At 49.7% G+C, this 19,215-nt stretch overlaps 1 protein-coding gene across 1 annotated transcript in view; it reads left to right on the top strand.

Moving 5' to 3' along the window:
- EXOSC7 (exosome component 7) overlaps positions 1 to 16,728 on the top strand; it is a 36,077-nt gene extending 19,349 nt beyond the window's left edge. The window contains exons 4-8 of the mRNA XM_034996812.1: positions 577 to 742; positions 6,873 to 6,943; positions 12,659 to 12,782; positions 13,756 to 13,911; positions 16,487 to 16,728. Coding sequence (XP_034852703.1) covers positions 577 to 742; positions 6,873 to 6,943; positions 12,659 to 12,782; positions 13,756 to 13,911; positions 16,487 to 16,591 — 622 coding nt within the window. The 3' untranslated portion in view covers positions 16,592 to 16,728. The remainder of the gene's footprint in view (positions 1 to 576; positions 743 to 6,872; positions 6,944 to 12,658; positions 12,783 to 13,755; positions 13,912 to 16,486) is intronic.
- The last annotated feature ends 2,487 nt before the right edge of the window (positions 16,729 to 19,215 follow it).

Genomic DNA, 19,215 nt, shown 5'->3' with positions numbered 1-19,215 from the left:
CTCCTTTTCCTTTCCTGCTGTTCAGTGATAAGCTAAATTTTGTGACATAACTGTCATACAGATCTTCTAAATCGTTCCAGGAAGGTCACTCACTGTGCTTACATTGTGGTTTCTGCTTTGAGGGTTTCATGGTGCATTCTAAGGCTGTGGAAACTCGGGATGGTGTCCGTAATGTGACCCCTCTGACCAGACTGCTTGATTCCCCAGGCCTCCTGGCTTCCTGGGCCTGCCCGAGGGGCGTTTTCCACTCTCCAGAGAGTGAAGTATTACTGGCCAAGGTTCATTTTACTACTGTTCTTTTGTTTCTCTTTGGATAAAGATGGCTTCTGTTAGAAGTGGGGGGCCAGGGGGGCGCCCATCACGCACACTGACGAACAGGGCGCGGTGCCAGTCTGGCTCCCTGCGCCCGCGTCTGGAGGCTGGAAACGGGGCGGGTGCCGTCTTTCCCACTGCAGCAACTTTCCTTAGAGCGCTGGTCCTTTCAGCATTCCACAGGGCGACTGGAACAAAGCCCTGTGCCTTTGCTCTTTGTTTTTGAAAAGACTCACTCAGCTTTTCTGTTGCCTCTCCATGTAGTTCGGCCAATGCTACCCCTGAATTTGAAGGTCGAGGAGGTGATGACCTTGGCACGGAGATTGCTAATACCCTCTACCGGATATTTAACAACAAGAGCAGCATCGACCTCAAGTCCCTCTGCATTAGTCCCCGGGAGCATTGTTGGATCCTCTATGTGGACGTGCTGGTACGTATCACGTTGCTGTACTGGCCACACCGTCTGCCTCTGCTGGAGACCAGTTGGCCTACTTTCCTCCCGGCGCTTTTTCCCTCCTCAAGTGGATGCTTTCAACTTCCAGGGTGAGATTAGATGGAAAAAGCATGATGTCCTGTAACAAGTTTTTGAAATGAAATACAACACGTGTCCTAGCACACAGAGAATACCATCCTACAGTAAAAATCACAGAACAGGGCGCCTGAGTGGCTCACTTGGTTAAACGACTGCCTTCGACTCAGGTCGTGATCCTGGAGTCCCGGGATCGAGTCCCGCATCGGGCTCCCTGCTCGGCGGGGGGGGGTCTGCTTCTCCCTCTGACCCTCCTACCTCTCATGCTCTCTGCCTCTCATTCTTTCTCTCTCAAATAAATGAATAAAATCTTTAAAAAAAAAAAAACCACAGAACAGTCCTATCATGGTAGACCTAAGCTTATCCACTGGGCCTGTCGGGGAAGGAGAAAAAAAAACGAGTTGCTCTCTAGATGGTATCAGATGGAGGTGATGGGCAGAAGTTAGGCAAGTTGGCGTATTCTTCTAAGTGGAATGAGGATGAGCTTTTTTTTTTTTTTTAAAGATTTATTTATTTATTAGAGAGTGCGCACACAGGGGGATGGAGGGGCAGAGGGAGAAGGAGAGAGAGAGAAGGAGAGAGAAACTGAGGCACACTCCGTGCTTAGCATGGAGCGCAATGCGGGGCCCGATCTCACGACCCTGAGGTCATAACCTGAGCCAAAACCAAGAGTTGGACGTCACCCAGGTGCCCCGGGAGCGAGCTTCTTATATACATTTTCATGTAGGCCCATATAGGGCTCTTGCAAGCAGACACTGCTGTCTTCCCCATTTACAGGTGAGGGAACTAAGGCTTGGAGAAGTACAGTGACTAGCCCAAGAGGTCTCAGCTCGTGAGGAGTGGGGTTGGGCTTCAAAGCCGCATCTCTTTAAGGCCGGTGCTTGCTCTTGATTGCACTAAGCCATCCTCCCTTGAAAGCACTCTGTAGCCCACCTGCTTTGTGTCCCTCACTTCCCAGAGGAGGACCCTGAGGCCCTGCCTCTGATTCTGCTCCTCCAGGAGCCTCTCTCATCCAGTCTCCCATTTCCTGCCTGGTGTCTTCTCCCCCCTGCCCCCCCACCCCGGCCCGAGGCTCCATGGCCTGCTTCTGGGTGCTGGACAGTAACTGCTCATACGGCATCACTCATTTTGCCACTTGCTTGTTCATGTAGGGAGAGGCTCTTGTGGGGTCTTATTTTATTCTTTTTAGTTAAATTTTAGGAACCTTGAAATGAGTGACTACATCTTCCACTTCAGATTGAGGTCACAAGGCTAAGCTGTTGATCAAACAAATTCGTTCATGAATCTAAAGATAGAGCAGATTTTGTGGCCTGAGAGTGAACCTCCTGACGAGGAACAGCCTGGCTGTCTCTAGGTGTTGATCCTGCATGAAACAGAGTAGGACTTTCTGGATACTTTTAAATTAATTTGGTAATGGATGGAGCACAACTAGCCAGAAGACAGCAGCGGTGATCATTGTCTGGCAGGTTCGGGTTGTTCTGGATGCTGACGCTAATGGGTAGAAATAATGAAATTACAAAGTCCATTTGCTTTTCCTCATCTCCGGTAAGTGGGATGTACCTTTTAGTGCAATTCCAACCAAGCAGGTAATTTTGTAGGTCCTGGTTTTGAGGAGGAGGGAAGGGCAGCCTCCAGTCCTTGCTGAATAAGAGGCAGGCTTCATAGCTGCCTGGGGAGTTACAGCCCCATGGTGCGAACTGTAAGGTTCCACCTTGTATCTGAAGAACATTCTGTCTTTTCCTTACCTCCAAAAAAGCTGAAGACACGAGCGTTGTGGTGCATTGCACTTGTCCTTTGGTGATCCTGCTTTGTTTCTTGTCCATATTTGTGCACACTTGTGGTTTTGTAGGAGGCTGTTCCAGGGAGGGGTCCTGATGCACTTTTGGATTAGTCAAGAGGCCTGTTCTCTCAGCGAAGGCTTTTGCAAAACGGATGACTGCTGGGACATTGTCTCAGTTGAGAACCAGCGCCCTCCTTCCATGGGCAGAGGATATGTGGTAAGCAGGAGTCTCAGTGGTACACTGCGTCCCTGTCATCTGCAGACCTTCCCTTTTAAAACTCCTTGCATTTGGATTTCTTCTCTAATATTTTTTCTCAAGGCTCTATTTGTTTTGGAAGTAAGACATGAGCTTTTGAAATGTCATCCTCAGAAAAGTTGGGGTTTTTTTTGTTTGTTTTGTTTTTGAGAGAGAGAATGTGAGTGAGAGCAGGAGCAGGGGGGAGAGGGAGAGGGAGAAGCAGACTCCCCACTGAATAGGGAGCCTGATGTAGGGCTCGATCCCAGGACCCTGAGATCATGACCTGAGCCGAAGGCAGACGCTTAACCAACTGAGCCACCCAGGTGCCCCCTCAGAAAAGTTTTTAATGAGGGGCGCCTGGGTGGCTCGTCTGTTAAGCATCTGCCTTCGGCTCAGGTCATGATCCCAGGGTCCTGGGATCGAGCCCCGCGTCGGGCCCCCCTGCTCAGCGGGGAGTCTGCTTTTCCCTCTGCCTCTGCCGCTCCCCCTGCTTGTGCTCTGTCTCTCTCAAATGAATAAATAAAATCTTTTTTTAAAAAAAGTTTTTAATGAGTTAGAAAAGCAGTTTTTGAAACTGTATATTATTAATGAGGTAGATCCATTTTTGTCATTCACATAATTTGTGTCTGTGGAGGGATTCCAGTTCTGTGAAAGCCAGTGTTTGCGTTCAGCCTTGATGGCCACGTGCTTGGTGCATGCAAGGTAGGGGGTCGGCTTTCGTTTAGGGAGTAAGTTTTTATCTTACATCTAAAAATATACTGAATACATTGAATCCATGTTTGAAGCAAGATGGTGGAAATCCAGTCTTGTCACTGGAATTAAAAAGATGAGTGAATCTCAGTTTATTTTTACCAACTGGTCTGGATAGTCCTTAAGCAGAGCCCATCTTTCAAACAGTCACTGGGCAACTTTCCCTGTTTTCATGTTTTTACTGTAGGTACATTTACTATTCCAGTCAGATGACCCCCCTATTTCCAGTGTTATTTTTTACCTCAGTTGGGTTATCTTATGAGAGTAGAAATGTAACTTCCTGGAAATGTCACCCTTCTTTGCTCTTCTTGCTTCTTTTTTTTTTTTTTTTTTTAAGATTTTATTTATTTATTTGAGAGAGAGAGAATGAGAGACAGAGAGCATGAGAGGGAGGAGGGTCAGAGGGAGAAGCAGACTCCCTGCCCAGCAGGGAGCCCGATGCGGGACTCGATCCCGTGACTCCAGGATCATGACCTGAGCCGAAGGCTGTCGCTCAACCAACTGCGCCACCCAGGCGCCCCATGCTCTTCTTGCTTCTTTAATGGCATGGTTTTTACTCCAAGTGGAATACCTGTTAGGTATGACAGCGTGCAGGCAACCTTTGGTGGACAGATGGGTCACAAAGCTGTCTTGTGGTGACCCCGGGAGTCATGATGAGGGACTGGCCCATGGTCCGTGGCACTGGGCGTTGGGAGGACAGAGAGTGGGGGAGTGACCGCAGCACCTGGCAGCTGGCTGTGTGTGTGGCGCCAGGAGGCACGGAGCCCGGGGGTCTGAGAGGTTGGTGAGGGGAAGTCCAGGGGGAGCAGGTGTTTTGTGGGGAGACATGTTTTCTCCTTGTGCTTCCTAGCAGTATGTTTTGGAGGTTTGCCTTATGAAAAGAAACCCCTCATCCCCAGAAGGCCAACAGAAGAAGTTGTGCTGCTCCCCTAAAAGAACATTCTAGAATCTGTGCACCTGACAGGAAAAGGAGTGTTTATGACTGTGTATCCTCCTCTTCTCCAGTTCTGCTCCTTCCGCACCTCTGTTATAGGAGGGATTTTCACCTCTGTCCTGCTCCAGGACCACAGCCCAGACTCTCTGTAATGCTAGACGTCCCACACCTCCTGTTCTCTCCCAGCTTGTCTGGACCTGTTCACACACCCGCTTGGGCTGCTTTGGGTGTCCATATCTCACCCATTGTCCCCTGCCTCTGTGTTTAGCAGAAAGATTCTTACTAGGCTCTGCCTGCTTAGCAGCAGGAGAGGAAGCTAGGGTCTTCGAGCCCCTGTTATGTGCCGGGAATGGTAAGGATGTGATCTCATTTAATCCTTGCAGTCATCCTATAGAGAAGCAGGGCTTTGCTTTACTCAGGGGGAACCTGATGCTCAGAGGACACATGGCCAGCAAGTGGCAGAGGAGAGTGTCAGACCCACACTGCCCGACCTGGGTTACCCCATTGTGGGGCACACCGTGAGGAGCCCGAGCAAGCAGACCTGAGGCCTGGAGTGGGCTCATCCTTTGCACCCCAGGGAGGAAGGCAGGCAGGCTGGTACCTGCCCTTTGGGGGGCCCATGGGCAGATCGGGTTTAGCATTCTGCCCTCTTGATTTCCTCTCTTGCTGATAAGCCAGAATGTTGAAAATCAAAGTTTGTGGCAGGCCACCGTGTCACGAGTGGGAGGGCTTCTGTGTCCCCAGCTGCCAAGGAAGGGTGGGTGATGTGCTCTCCAGGGTCCCTTCCAGCGGGGAGACCCCACCGCCGCTACAGCGGATGTCAGCATTTCACTAGCACCTTCTTTGCATGAGGCAGACACTGTGGGATATCAGAGTGGGAGACGGTGGTCTTCAGCCCGGGCTGATCGTCAGGACCGCCTCAAGCCTGGAGTAAAACGCACACGCCATGATGTCACCCTGCACATTGCATAAGCTCTCCAGGTGGTTGTGACGCACAGCCAGGGTTAGAGAACGCAGCTGTCAGCGACGCACACGGAGGACGTGCAGCACTCACCCTCTGGGAGGACGGCAACGGGAAATGAAGGCGCAAACCAGTATTCTGTAAAAGCACTTAGCTAATGCTTACTGTGTGCTGGACACATTGCGGAGGGCTTTACGAGCATGAGCTCATTCAGCCTGTGTTGCAACTCTGTTGGGACAGAGGGTGCGGTATGGACACCCAAAGCAGCCCGAGCGGGTATGCGAACAGGTCCAGACAAGCTGGGAGAGAACAGGAGGTGTGGGACGTCTAGCAACTCTTTTTTTTTTTAAGATTTTATCTATTTATTAGAGAGAGTGAGAGAGCACCAAGCAGGGGGAGCGGCAGGCAGAAGGAGAAGCAGGCTCCCGGCTGAGCAGGGTGCCCCGTGCGGGACTTGATCCCAGGACCCTGAGATCATTACCTGAGCCGAAGGCAGATGCCCAACTTACTGAGCCACTCAGGCGCCCTGGAAAGTAGCCCCCAGCTGACTGGTGAAGATAGGAGTCCTCGCAGACGGTCTGAGTCGAGTCCAGCTGGAGCTCTTTGCTGGGCGGCAGTCTGGGTCTGAAGCACATGGAGGAGAGCTAGTCCTCGCTAGGCCAGTGAGCTGCAATTACAAAGCCGGGTGGTAACACAGGCCAGGAGGGCATCACTGAAATGAGGACAGAAGGATGTGTCACCATCCACTTAATCCTGTGCTCTGACCTTCCCGGCTGAATGAGCACACTTAAGCGCAGTCAATGCTTTTGCTCTTGGGCAAGAATTTTGTTTTTATGGCACTGAATGCGCAGCGCGGAGCGTCTGTTCCATGTCTGAGCAGCAGCTGTATGTTGGGGATTACATACAGGAGGTCACCACGCTAATAACCATGAACCTGGTGGCGGCTGCAGCGTCGGTGGCCACTGTGATTTACCTGTGTGGAGGCCGGGTTTATGTCAGCACACAGGAGAGTCACGCTCGGGAACTGCTGGGACGAAATAAAGGTGATCATGTCCTCCCTGAGTGCAGACCCAACTGGCTGGGGGGCCAGGTAGAGGAGACCCACCACAAGCCAGAGGCTGAGTGGTAGCCCCACAGCCAGGGCCAGCGGTGACCTCACCTGCGGGGCCCAGGCCAGCACAGCCTCCAAGGTGCCTCTTGCAATGAGGGTGAACGCACCAGTGTCAGCCAGGAGAGCATCCACACGTTCTTCTCTTTATCTTGTAAATAGCATTTCATGGGAACCAGTGTCCTTTAACTGGGTTGGTACTTGGAGCAAGAAATGACGGTTGCTCTTCCTCCCCGCCTCGCTCCCTGCCTCTCCCTTAGCTGCTGGAATGCGGTGGGAACTTGTTTGACACCATCTGCATTGCTGTGAAAGCTGCTCTCTTCAACACCAGGTGAGTCTTCCTGGAAACAGCCCCGGGGCCTGCGCAGAGTCCGAGCAGACACTTGTGATGGGACACTGGGGACATTTCTACCAAAGCTGACAGGGGAGGGTGACAAGGGGCTTTAGCATTAAACACGGTGGCACTTCATGGTAAGCTCCAGATTTCACAAGGTGAAACTCTATATATGCATATATTTCTGTATTTGTTCTTTATGTTGTTGTTTTCATAAGTAACCACGTCCCATGTAGAAAAATACCAGAAAACCACAGAGGAGCAAAAAGAGTGGAAAGCAACCACAGGTCAACTGTCCAAATATTGTAACTGGATACAGCTGCTCAGGAGCATGGGTTTGGCCTGTCGTGTACTCTGCTCTATCCCCAGCACTGTGAGCAATGCCTGGCACATAGTAGGTGCTCACATATTCCTTGATTGGACACAGGAATGTTCTAAAAGCAGGGTGGCAGCCTGCTCTTGGGTTCAAGGACGGGAAATGGTTCTTCCACTGTGGTTCAGCTTCCCAGCCAGCTGTGTAGCAAGGGACACAGCACCAAGCCCTCTTGGAGCTGGTATTCCCTCTGACTGATCACACAGCCTTCCCCCCTTCCATGTACCAGGTTCTTGCGGGAGAGTTTGCAACATTTGAAAATAAGCATGTGGGTGGGGATGTTCATGCCATGAGAACTTACATTAAGGGAATGGGGGATCCTGGGGTATAGAACATGAGGGTTAGAGACTTCTAGGGATATAGGCTAAGGAATTCATTGGATAAATGAGCAAGGGTATTATTCTAGGATGTTCGTCACGGCTTCTTTGTAATGGTGGGACATTGGGAACAACCTGAGTGTCCCAACACAGGGGCTTGCAGTCTGCACAGCAGCCTATTTAGAGGTTTGTTAATACAGAAAACCAGGCACTACACACAGTCCTCTCATCTCGTTTGTTTTGTTGTATTTTACTTTTGGTAACTCTTGTATTGTGAATATGTCTGGAGGTAGGTAGGTAGGTAGGTAGGTAGGTAGATAGGTAGGTAGATAGATAGGTAGGTAGGTAGGTATATCCCAAAAGGGGCTTTGTGATTATTTTCCAGTGCTCCTCTTATTGGCTACTTAACGTTTGTATGTTAGAGGTTTTCTATGGTGAATTTAGACTACCTGTGTAATTCAGAAGAAAACAGAAAGTTAAATAAGTTTCAGTCAGACATTGCAGGATAGAAGATTTGCTGAGAATGAAAGCTGTAGCGTGCCCCAGCCCGAGCTGTGCCATTGGACTCCTGGCTGAGATCAGTCAATAGGTCGGCCCGGGACTGGTGGCCACGGTGGGGCCCAAGGACCAACGCCGTTGCAGCAGCCGTGCTGGGGCTCTCTTGGAGAAGAAAGGATGTCGCCATCTGTGGTACCTTGAGCTTCAGAAATAACTGCCCATCTGCCAGCTGGTTTCCATGGGCACCAGGGCAAAAAGAGAGAGTAGAACCAGACAAGGCTGTTTGGCTATGGGGGAAGTGTTGGGCAAACTGTACATCAGCTTGGTGAAACCCAGCTGCTCAGGTTGGGGAGGACATCTGTCGTGGGCATAGCCATGAGTCTCGTCCCCAGAACAAGAACAGCCCTACAGGTAGCAAGGAATGTGGACTATGTGAGGCATCAGGCCCCTCTGGTACATGGAAAGACCTCTTTTTTTTTTTTTTTTTTAAAGATTTTATCTATTTATTAGAGAGAGTGAGAGAGCACCAAGCAGGGGGAGCGGCAGGCAGAAGGAGAAGCAGGCTCCCGGCTGAGCAGGGAGCCCCATGCGGGACTTGATCCCAGGACCCTAAGATTATTACCCGAGCCGAAGGCAGACGCCCAACCTACTAAGCCACCCAGGCACCCTGGAAAGACCTTTTGTGGAGTCTGTGTCCTTTAGAAGGAAAGAGGCCGTTCTCTAGCCCTTCAGCTGAACCAGGTTGTGGCCAGAGTTTCAGGAAGATAAATGTGTGTGTGTGTGTGTTTGCACAGGCTTATTTTTTAACATACCAATAAAAATTCAAACTGGTTACCTGACTGGCTCAAATCGATGTTACTTAATACTTACACTTGGGGAGAAAAAAGTACTTACACCTTGGGTGCCCCTGACGTGGAGACTTTGAGCCAGGGCAGACCCGAGCAGGACACCTTGGTTCCTGCAGACATTCCCCAGCTGCAGCTCATCTGCTGTGGATGTGGCCTTGTGTAGGGACAGCCAGCAGGGATGGAATCATAGAGGGCTTTTGTTAGAGGAACAAGGCAAAGCACCAAATCTGTTTCCATTACGTAGCTGAATGGACCACCTCTTCCTTCCTGGCTCCTCCACCCCACATGGGGATGGATGGACTCTATGGATTAAATGTGTTTCCGACACCCAGCTCAAGAAACAGAATGTTGCCAGCCGTCCCCAGAAGCCCTCTCACCCTCTACCCCATGCGATCACTTCAGCCACAGTAGACCGGTTTTGTACTTGATAGAAATGAAATCACACAGTGTGTTCTCTTTTGTGTCTGCTTCATTCACTGAGCATTATGTTTCGAGACATCTGTATTGTGGCCTGTAGTCATTGTTTGCTCTATGCTGCGTGGTGGCCCCTTGTGTGACTTGTCACAGTTTATTTATCCATTCTACTGTTGATGAGCATCGGGGTAGTTTCCAGGTTTGGGCTATTCCAAACATGAACATTTTTGTCTTTTTCTTGCACGTATTTACCCACTTCTGTTGGGTACAGGTGAAAATTTTGGATCATCTAAGGCACAACTATGTTTGGTTTTAGTAGATACTGCAAAACAGTTTTCTAAAGTGCTTTTACTAGTTGATATTCTCGCCAGCATTGTGTAAGCGTTCTGGGTTGCTTCACACCTTTGTCAATTCATTGTTTTTTTTACTATCTGCTGTTCTGGCATGTGTCTTGGTATCATATTGTAGTTTTAATTTGCATTTCCTTGATGAATATTTAAGTTGAATACCTTTTTGTGTGTTTATTGGCTACTTGAGCCCCTAAATGATGTCTTTTGACAAACAGAAGTTCATAGATTCTTTTAAAATTTTGAAACATTCGGGGCCTGGGTGGCTCAGTCATTAAGCGTCTGCCTTCGGCTCAGGTCATGATCCCAGGGTCCTGGGATCGAGCCCCGCATCGGGCTCCCTGCTCAGCGGGAAGCCTGCTTCTCCCCTTCCACTCCCCCTGCTTGTGTTCCCTCTCTCGCTGTCTCTCTCTCTGTCAAATAAATAAATAAAATCTTTTTAAAAAATATTTTTTTGAAACATCGTACAGAGGAAAATGTTTTGTTCTGCCTAGTGGTGATTATGCTCTTCTGAAAGTATAGAACATCAGCCTGACATGGGAAGATCATTTCATTTCTTATTTATTTATTTATTTTTTAAAGATTTTATTTTTATTTATTTGACAGAGAGAGACACAGCGAGAGAGGGAACACAAGCAGGGGGAGTGGGAGAGGGAGAAGCAGGCCTCCCGCCGAGCAGGGAGCCCGATGCGGGGCTCGATCCCAGGACCCTGGGATCATGACCTGAGCCAAAGGCAGACACCTAACGACTGAGCCACCCAGGTGCCCCAGATCATTTCATTTCTAATATCCATTTAATCAAGATGAAAAACAGTAAGTGTAGCTTGTGTTCTGAGGCCCTGGCCAGTGATATTACACAGGTCAGGTTTATCCCTTTAGACCACACTGGAGACCTGCCCCCTTTGGGAGCTTCTCTACTAGCTTAAATAGCTCTTTCCAGAGTAAAGAAACCTTAGCTCTTAATGTTCTCTTTGCCCTCAGGCTTTCTCATCAGCCTTCAGCAGCACTTTCTAATGCCGTTCAGATCATGTTCTTCACTTAACATGGGTCTAAATATGTTAATTTTGACAAATGTGTATCTAAATATGGAGCAGATGGACGCCTTGACAATATTCGTGGGCAGGGACTTCTCACCACTTGCCTTCTTTGGCTTCCCATGCTTTATCTTTGTCATCTGTTTACCTGCCAACATGTCGAAAGTGGAAAGCTTGGTGGTTTCAGAGAAAATACAAACACACGTACATTCTTTTTTTTTTTTTTTTTTAAGATTTTATTTATTTATTTGAGAGAGAGAATGAGAGAGAGCATGAGAGGGGGGAGGGTCAGAGGGAGAAGCAGACTCCGCACTGAGTGGGGAGCCTGATGCGGGACTCGATCCCGGGACTCCAGGATTGTGACCTGAGCCGAAGGCAGTCGCTTAACCGACTGAGCCACCCAGGCGCCCAAGATTTGTTTTTTATTTTATTTTATTTTATTTTAAAGATTTTATTTATTTATTTGAGAGAGAGAGAATGAGAGAGAGCACATGAGAGGGGGGAGGGTCAGAGGGAGAAGCAGACTCCCCACTGAGCAGGGAGCCCAATGCGGGACTCGATCCCGGGACTCCAGGATCCCGACCCGAGCCGAAGGCAGTCGCCCAACCGACTGAGCCACCCAGGCGCCCAACACACGTACATTCTTGTCTGGTTTTCTAGTTTCTCTGCCCTCGTGTAGGCAGGTGCGGTTACGCTAGCAGTGATGCGAAGCTAGTGCTGCTGTGGGGGCCGGAAGGCCTGCGTCCAGTCTTCGCTCCAGTGGTCATCAGTGCTGTGACCGTGAACGAGTAATTAAATCTCGTTCAATAAATGAGTCCCTCCCTGTGTCAGATAGTGCGTTAGACTCGAAGGGTGGGGAAATGAGTACAACATTGGCCATAGTTTCATTTGTCTTTTTTGACTTTTGGGGAACATACTGAGTAACAGGCAATTAAAATGTTCAACTCTATTTCATTGCTTTTTTTTTTTCCAATGAAATAATAAACGTGAAAGTATCCCAGTAAACTTTAGAGAATTATCCAAATATATGGTATTAGTTTATTATAGTGTATTCCATAGGCACACATAATTTTCCAAAATCAGAATATCTTGGATAAAAAGCCTGAGCCACCCAGGCGTCCCTTAGTTTTTCTTCTAAAAGCTTTATTGGATGCCTGGATGGCTCAGCTGGTTAAGCATCTGCCTTCAGTTCAGGTCATGATCCCAGAGTCCCTGGACTGAGCCCCACATCGGGCTCCCTGCTCAGTGGGAAATCTGCTTCTCCCTCTGCCCCTCACCCTGCTCGTGCTCTCTCTCTCTCTCAAATAAATAAATAAAATCTTTATATTAAAGAAATAAAAGCTTTATTGTTTTATCTTTCCCCTCTATCTCTGTAGTCCATTTGGTATGGATTTTTGTATATGGTATGAGGTAGAGATCAAGATTCTTTTTTTTCCCCATGTGCATATCTGATTGACCAAGCATCATTTTTATTTATTTTTTTTTTTTGAAGATTTTATTTATTTATTTGACAGAGAGGGACACAGCGAGAGAGGGAACACAAGCAGGGGGAGCGGGAGAGGGAGAAGCAGGCTGCCCGCGGAGCAGGGCGCCCGATGCGGGGCTCGATCCCAGGACCCCAGGATCGTGATCCAAGCTGAAGGCAGACGCCTAATGCCTGACCAAGCATCATTTTTAAAGAGACCTCCTTACTTCACTGCTCTGCAGTGTTGCTGGTGTACTTTTGACAGATGGTAGGGATGAGGATGATAAAGTACAGGTGGAGTGTGACTTTATCTTGTGAGACACAGGAATTCTGACTCGTATTCTCAGTCTCAAGGAAAAGAATTTCTCTTTCTTCCTCACAGCAAGTGGGAATTTTCACTGTGCTTTTGCTTCTAGGATACCAAGAGTTCGTGTTCTAGAGGATGAAGAGGGGTCCAAGGACATTGAACTCTCAGATGACCCTTATGACTGCATCCGGCTGAGTGTGGAGAACGTCCCCTGCATTGTCACCCTGTGCAAGGTATGTGCTTTTATCTGATGGTTTTTGAATTTGCCGTGGGCCCCCTTCAGCCCCAGTCCATTAAGATTACTTAATAGGTTGAGAAGTTACAGTTGCACAAACCACGTGCAAGTAGCGTTAATCCAAATCCAGTAATTTGGTTTATATTAGAAACCAGTATGTGAGCAGCTCCTTTTTTTTTTTTTTTTTTATTGGAAGATACGATGCAGTCCCAGGAATGCACACGTGGGTTCGTGGTAATAGTAGCTCGAGTTTGTTAAGCTCCTCCGTACCAGGCGTCTCACTCAAACACCCTGTGTGCACGTCTATGAAATGAGGGGTTAGAGCAGGATCTGGGGATCTGTTATGTTAAGTGTGGTTTTTACACGAGCACAGAGGCCTGTGGAGCCTCACCTCTGGTCGGTGCTGTCATGTCCCTGGCACTGCCCAAGGCTGTGCACCAAGGCCTGTCCCTGAGTCCACACAGGATTCATATAGAAATAGGACCGAGTGGGTCAGGTTTAATTCCCCTGAAATCACTTCACAAGCCTGGGGTATGGTGAAGCATTGGGACTGACCAAAGCCACCTGCACTTGACTCATTCTTGAGCGTGTCTCTTCGCTTGCACCCTTTTGATTCATCTTTGTCATCAGTGAAACATCCACGTGGCTTCACGTGTCAGTTTCGCCCCGCGCCCCTCTGTTGGAGACTCTTGGTGGCCTCTGACTTGGAGGGTCTCTCAATTATGGCTCTAGCCCCACCCCACCCCCGTATTTCTTCTCGTGCTTTTGTAATTCTGCTTCCATAGTGGCCTGTGATAGAATTGTTGAACATTGCTTTTGGTGTTTTCCATGTGAGCAGAATCTAAAATAAGATCTTGAAGGGGGAGTGTGGGTTCTTCGCTGGTGTAGATTCTTCCTCCACGAGGCTATCAAGGGTGGGGATCTGGGATGTGTGTTACCCTCACGTGAACTCTGCTGCCCTGACTTTGCAGATTGGCTATCGGCATGTCGTGGATGCTACTCTTCAGGAGGAGGCCTGCTCCTTGGCCAGCTTGCTGGTGTCCGTGACCAGCACGGGAGTCGTGACGTGCATGAGGAAAGTGGGGAAGGGCAGCCTGGACCCAGAGAGCATCTTTGAGATGATGGAGGTGAGGCTCCAGCGTGAGGCAGGTGCAGGCACCTGACAGGGAGCGTTTGCTGCCTCTTGCCCTCTCGGTCCCGCCATGGGAATTCTCCCTTTGGACCTTTGACCCCAGAGTGTGAGCTGGTTGTCTGCTGACCTAGCCAAGGGTGGAGGCTATAGGGGCTCTGGCCTGGGAGGTAAGGACCCTGTCAGTCACTGTTCCTCGTCCTCTCCCTCTCTGATCCCACATTTCCATGTCTCTGGATGAAAGTGTTGGACTGATTACGTGGAGTCGCTTGTAACTCCAAAATCCCAGGCTTTTGCCATTTGGTGAGGGAACTGGGTTCCTGCCTGACCGCTTCCTGTCCTTTGAAGGGAGTGAGTAAAGGTAGAGGCACAGTGGGGGCCTACCCCGAGTGCTCAGTAGACGTCAGCCCTTCTCCGCGCGCTCTCTTCGGCGCCCTGAGCTCAGGTGTCTAGCCCTGCGTGGCAGCAGGTATTCTTCATGGCCGGTTGGTTAATTGGCTAGTTTCTAGTTTTTTTTATTTAAACAAAACACTTGCAATACTTTATAAGTGCTGCCAGAGGCCTCTCTAGACAACTGGCTTGTCTTAGAAGGAACTCTTTTTCCACCCCCTGGAGAATTTTATGAGAATTCCAGTATGTAAAACAACAAAAGTAATAAGTAATAGTGAAAATTTATTGTGCGCTTACTGTGTGTCCGGCACCCTGTTTCTTAGTGCTTTAAATGTATTATGTCCTTTAGTCCTCAGCCATCCTGTGAGGCAGCTACTGTTGTTGTCCTTCGTTTTATAGTCGTGGAAATGGAGACATGTAGTAGATAGAGTCACTCGCCTACGGGCTTCCCAGCTCATAAATGCTGGCACTAGGATTCAGACCCAGACAGTGTGCTTCCAGAGCCTTCCTGCCGCCCCCTGCAGCCACACTGGGCTCTTTTCACCTTATACGCAGATGTGCTGTGGCTGCCAGAGCTCCGGCTGGTGAGCCACCCTGCATCCTCCTCTGGGGTGCGGCGAATGCGGTCTGCAGACCCTGCTGGGGGGGGGTACTGTGGCCCGAGGCCCCGTCTCACTGCTCTGGTCTCACCCAGGGATGCAGCCATCCGGAAGTGCCTGCCGTGACATATACAACATCTGGGTAGCTGTACAGGCCGCCGCCCCAACCTCTGCCATTCACATTCCAACCCCCCAAGTCCCGGTGCCCTGCCTGTCCCCTCCCCGCTTATCCTCGCTCCCCGCTTTCATTTATGTGGACAGTCAGTACCCCTGTCTGATCGACCGACATTTTCTCTTTCTCTCATGTTTTGGTAAAAATCTTTCCACGGTCGCTTTGGACCTGAGCCCTGGCTTTGCATTTCATACAGTTGATCACTTCCCACTTTTAGACTGAGATCTTTTCGTATAAGTTTCCAGTAATCCTTAGAGTCCCATCCTGTGTTACAGTGAGAGGCCAGGGCAGAAGGTCCCTGGAACTGGGAGGATTGGGCTGGGGGTCTAGGCCCAGGCGTCTGGCTCCCTGTCGTTGCTGAGAGTGGTACCGTGGCACGGTGGGGTTAAAACTGCTCTGGGAGGGGCGCCTGGGTGGCTCAGTCGTTAAGCGTCTGCCTTCGGCTCAGGTCATGATCTCAGGGTCCTGGGATCGAGCCCCACATCGGGCTCCATGCTCCACAGGAAGCCTGCTTCTTCCTCTCTCACTCCCACTGCTTGTGTTCCCTCTCTCACTGTGTGTGTCTCTGTCAAATAAATAAATAAAATCTTGAAAAAAAAAAAAAACTGCTCTGGGAACACGGCCGACTCGATGAGGGGGGAGGCTGGTGGTGGGTTCCTCAGAGCCTTAAAATGATGCGTGAGCTCAGACACAATCACAGTTTCATAGAGATTTTTGTATATCTTCATAGAGGTTTTCTGAGGGGTCCCCGTGTGGCTTCTGTGTAGGGGCTAATTAGGAACTCAGTGGGTTGTGTGACCTCCTGATGCGTCTCCTTCCAGCGTTCCCTGCCTTTAGCATCTCTGCTCTGCGTGGCAGCAACGGCCGAGACCCTGTGCAGGGCTCAGCTCGGGCCCATCTGAGCCGCTCTGCGGAGAGATTTGGTGGCAGGTGAAAGAGAAACTGCTTGTTCAGACGTGTCCCCAGAACCATCTGTTCCTTCATTAGCCAGACTCCGATTCCCTGTGGCCTCCCTCTGCATCCTCACCACAGTACAGTGGGACTTGGCAGTCACCGGGAGCAGGCTTGGTTGACAGTTTTGCTGCTTGTTGTCATGGCAGCGGGAGTGCTAAGCGTGAGGCTAATGGCCGAGGTTGCCTTCCCGCTTCCTGCTGGCTGCCTGGGGGTTGGCGCGGGTGGGGGGGTGGGGGGTTCTTTGTTTTTGTTCTTAGTATGGAGATTTTTCCAGAGGGTAACTGCTCTGTTGTTGTGTTTGGGGGTTTGTTTTCATATTGATTTGTTTCACTAAGTAAAAGCCCCGTAAGGCAGAGGGAAGTGTGCAGTTCGGAATGGCTAGCAGGCAGGGAGGGAGGCGTCCCTGGTCCGAGTGTGTGCGCCTCACAAGCAGGTGTGTGCTTTCTTCTGTCCTGCAGACCGGCAAGCGAGTGGGCAAGGTGCTGCACGCCTCCCTGCAGAGCGTCCTACACAAGGAGGAAAGCCTGGGGCCCAAGAGACAGAAAGTCGGCTTCCTGGGATGATTTGCACATCAACGCAAATGCGGGGTGTTTGGCTTTTTTGCTTTTCCTTTTAAGCTGCAGTTTGTATATATTTTTCTTATCTGTTATAAATTTGAGGCAACATTTGTACATGTAAAATTAAAGTATATTTTCTAGTCTGGTTTGGTACGGTTAGAGTTCTTCAGCAGTAATCCAAGATGCCATTTGGGGGCCCCCCCCCCCCCCCCCCCCACGCCATAAAGTCTGGCTCTGGTCTAGCGAATGGCAACCAGATCCAGAGATCTGCTCCGAGGGAGAATTCTCTGGTCGTGCCTCTCCAGGGAGACTTGTTTATCTCCTGCTGCAGGGATTCAAAACAACAACAAAAACACTAGAATAAGGATTTACCAGAAATATGGTTTAAAGGAAATGCTCATATGTATTTTGTGAAAAATGCTCTCCCTGTAGAGCTTTCAAAGAAAGAAACACACATACACGGAATTCATTCTCCTTGTGGATTTGCTTCTAGGGGAGGAGAAAGGAGGCACATGCCCCAGGTACACACCCATGGCTTCCACCTGGCTGGTGAACCTTCCTGAGTCCTGGGGAGGCCCAGTTCTTGCTTTCTGCCCTCCAAGAAATCCAGGCCGAGCTCCCTAGGGTCCGGGGCTTAGTGGCCACTTTGGTCCTTAGCCAAGCATTCTTACCACTCTTGTTTTGAAAGTGTTCTGGATTTTATAACCCCTCCCTGGTGTTTCATAAGATTTCCTTGTTTTATCAGCATGAAGAAGGCTGCTTTAGAGATGTTGTCATTTGATTACTCAGCCTGCCATCATACTCAGGGGACAGAAGGGAAGGCCATTCTCGATGGCCCCAGAAGGCTCCTCATAAGCCTGTATTCTACTCACCACGCGTGGAATTAAGTCTCTTCACAGGTTGAGCATTCTTTAGTTTCTTCCAAACTGAAACTCCCCAATCAATCTTAAAGAGCCCCGGGGAAGGGCGAGTATCTCAGCCAGGGCATTTGCTCTGTGCATTTCAGTTAGACAAATTGGGTGAGGAGTTAGGATTGTATTGCCTAATGGAAGGAACATAATGTGAGTTGAAGCCTGGTTCCAGAGGTCCTGGCACGGTCACCTTCTGCTGGCATGGCCAGGTCCAGCCCCATGGAGACAAACAGCTGCTTCGACTTGGACTTGGAGCTGCTTCCCTCTTGAGAACACAACCTGGGTTTTCATTTTTAAAAAATGTTTTCCCAGCGGTTATCCCTCCAGGCACCATGACAGTGCTCCCGACAAGGCAGCAATGAGCCTGGTATCCACCCCACCCCACCCCCCCACCTTGCTCCTGGCTGACTGCCCGTGATGGGACATGACAGTGGTCAAGATGCAGCTGGAGTTTAGTCAAGTTTAGAAACTTCAGTCCTGATGATTCAAGACATCAGACAGATGCACCTTTGCCAGGCTCGTGCATGACCGCCACCCAACGGGGCTGACCAGCTGAGCAGTTACCAGGGAGAACGGAGGCGAGAAATCAATTAGCATCTCTCTCTGCCTTTCCCAGGCCGCCCCTACCTGTCAGGCGCGAACATCACACATGAAATGGAACCCCCAATGAGCAAGGTCTGTCCAGGAGAGGCACTTATGGGAAATGTGTGATGATTGCAGCTGTCAGAATAAGGGAAGAGAAAACTGATGGTGGAGACTTGGAAAAATAACTGTCCTGGAGAGACCCATGCTTCATCCAGCAGAAGCAGAGCTGTTCTTAGTGGCCATTAAACAAACATCAGGGAATGCAATGTACAGAACTTTCAAGTTGGTTCTGTTGTTTCTGTGATTTCTTGGTCTCCCAAATCATGTCCGTCCAAGTCTGCAAATAAATCAGTTTAAGACTCAACCTGGAAGTATGCACAGCCCCAAAGTGCTGGGGACTTAGCGCCTCCCGAGGCAACCCACGACCACCGGGGGGCAGCAACCAGTAGGGAAAGGCTGCTCCATCTGATCCTTGGGTGGACAGTTCCGAGAGGTGTTCAGTGCATTCAACACACCATGCCGGTGGTGCCCATGACTGTGGTCAATCCTCTCCTTCCTGGTTTACCCTTCCCAGTCCTTCCTTCCTGTTCCCTGTGAGACTACTGCCCAGATAAACTACCAAACATGAGTCCTTGTCTCAGGCTTTGACTTGGGGAGTGACTCCGACTAAGCATTTGGTACTAGAAGTGGCCTTAAAGAGCAGGCCCTTCAAATGGGTCTTGAAAACAGGAGCAGTCATTGGCCGATGGCTGCGAAGACCCTGTGGGTGGTGGCAGGTGGGCCGGCGACAAGCTAGGCCATCCTTTAGTGTCATCATTACCAAGACTTGCCTGCGGTGGGTTGGGATGAGGTCTAGGAGAGGAAGTGTTGGGTCTTGTGAAAGCTCTACCACAAGGACACCTGGAGTCAGCGGTAATTATAAGAGTTGTTTAGTTAACTGGCTTCTATTAATGATGAAAGGCCTTTGAAAAATAAATGAAAGCTCATCGGCCAAGTGTCACCTTGTGGTGTGTTATAAAAGTCAGAGGGCCTTCATGGTACAGCTTAAAGAGATGGATCTGCAGCTACTGGGTAGAATGTGCTGACACCCCTAGGATTTGCTTGTGCAAGAATGGCAGAGCCCCAAAGGAGATA

Source organism: Mirounga leonina, unplaced genomic scaffold (genome assembly GCF_011800145.1).
Source record: "Mirounga leonina isolate KUSES-001 unplaced genomic scaffold, KU_Mleo_1.0 Mir_94, whole genome shotgun sequence".
In the NCBI taxonomy this organism is placed as follows: Eukaryota; Metazoa; Chordata; class Mammalia; order Carnivora; family Phocidae; genus Mirounga; species Mirounga leonina.
This window is presented reverse-complemented; position numbering and strand designations above follow the sequence as displayed.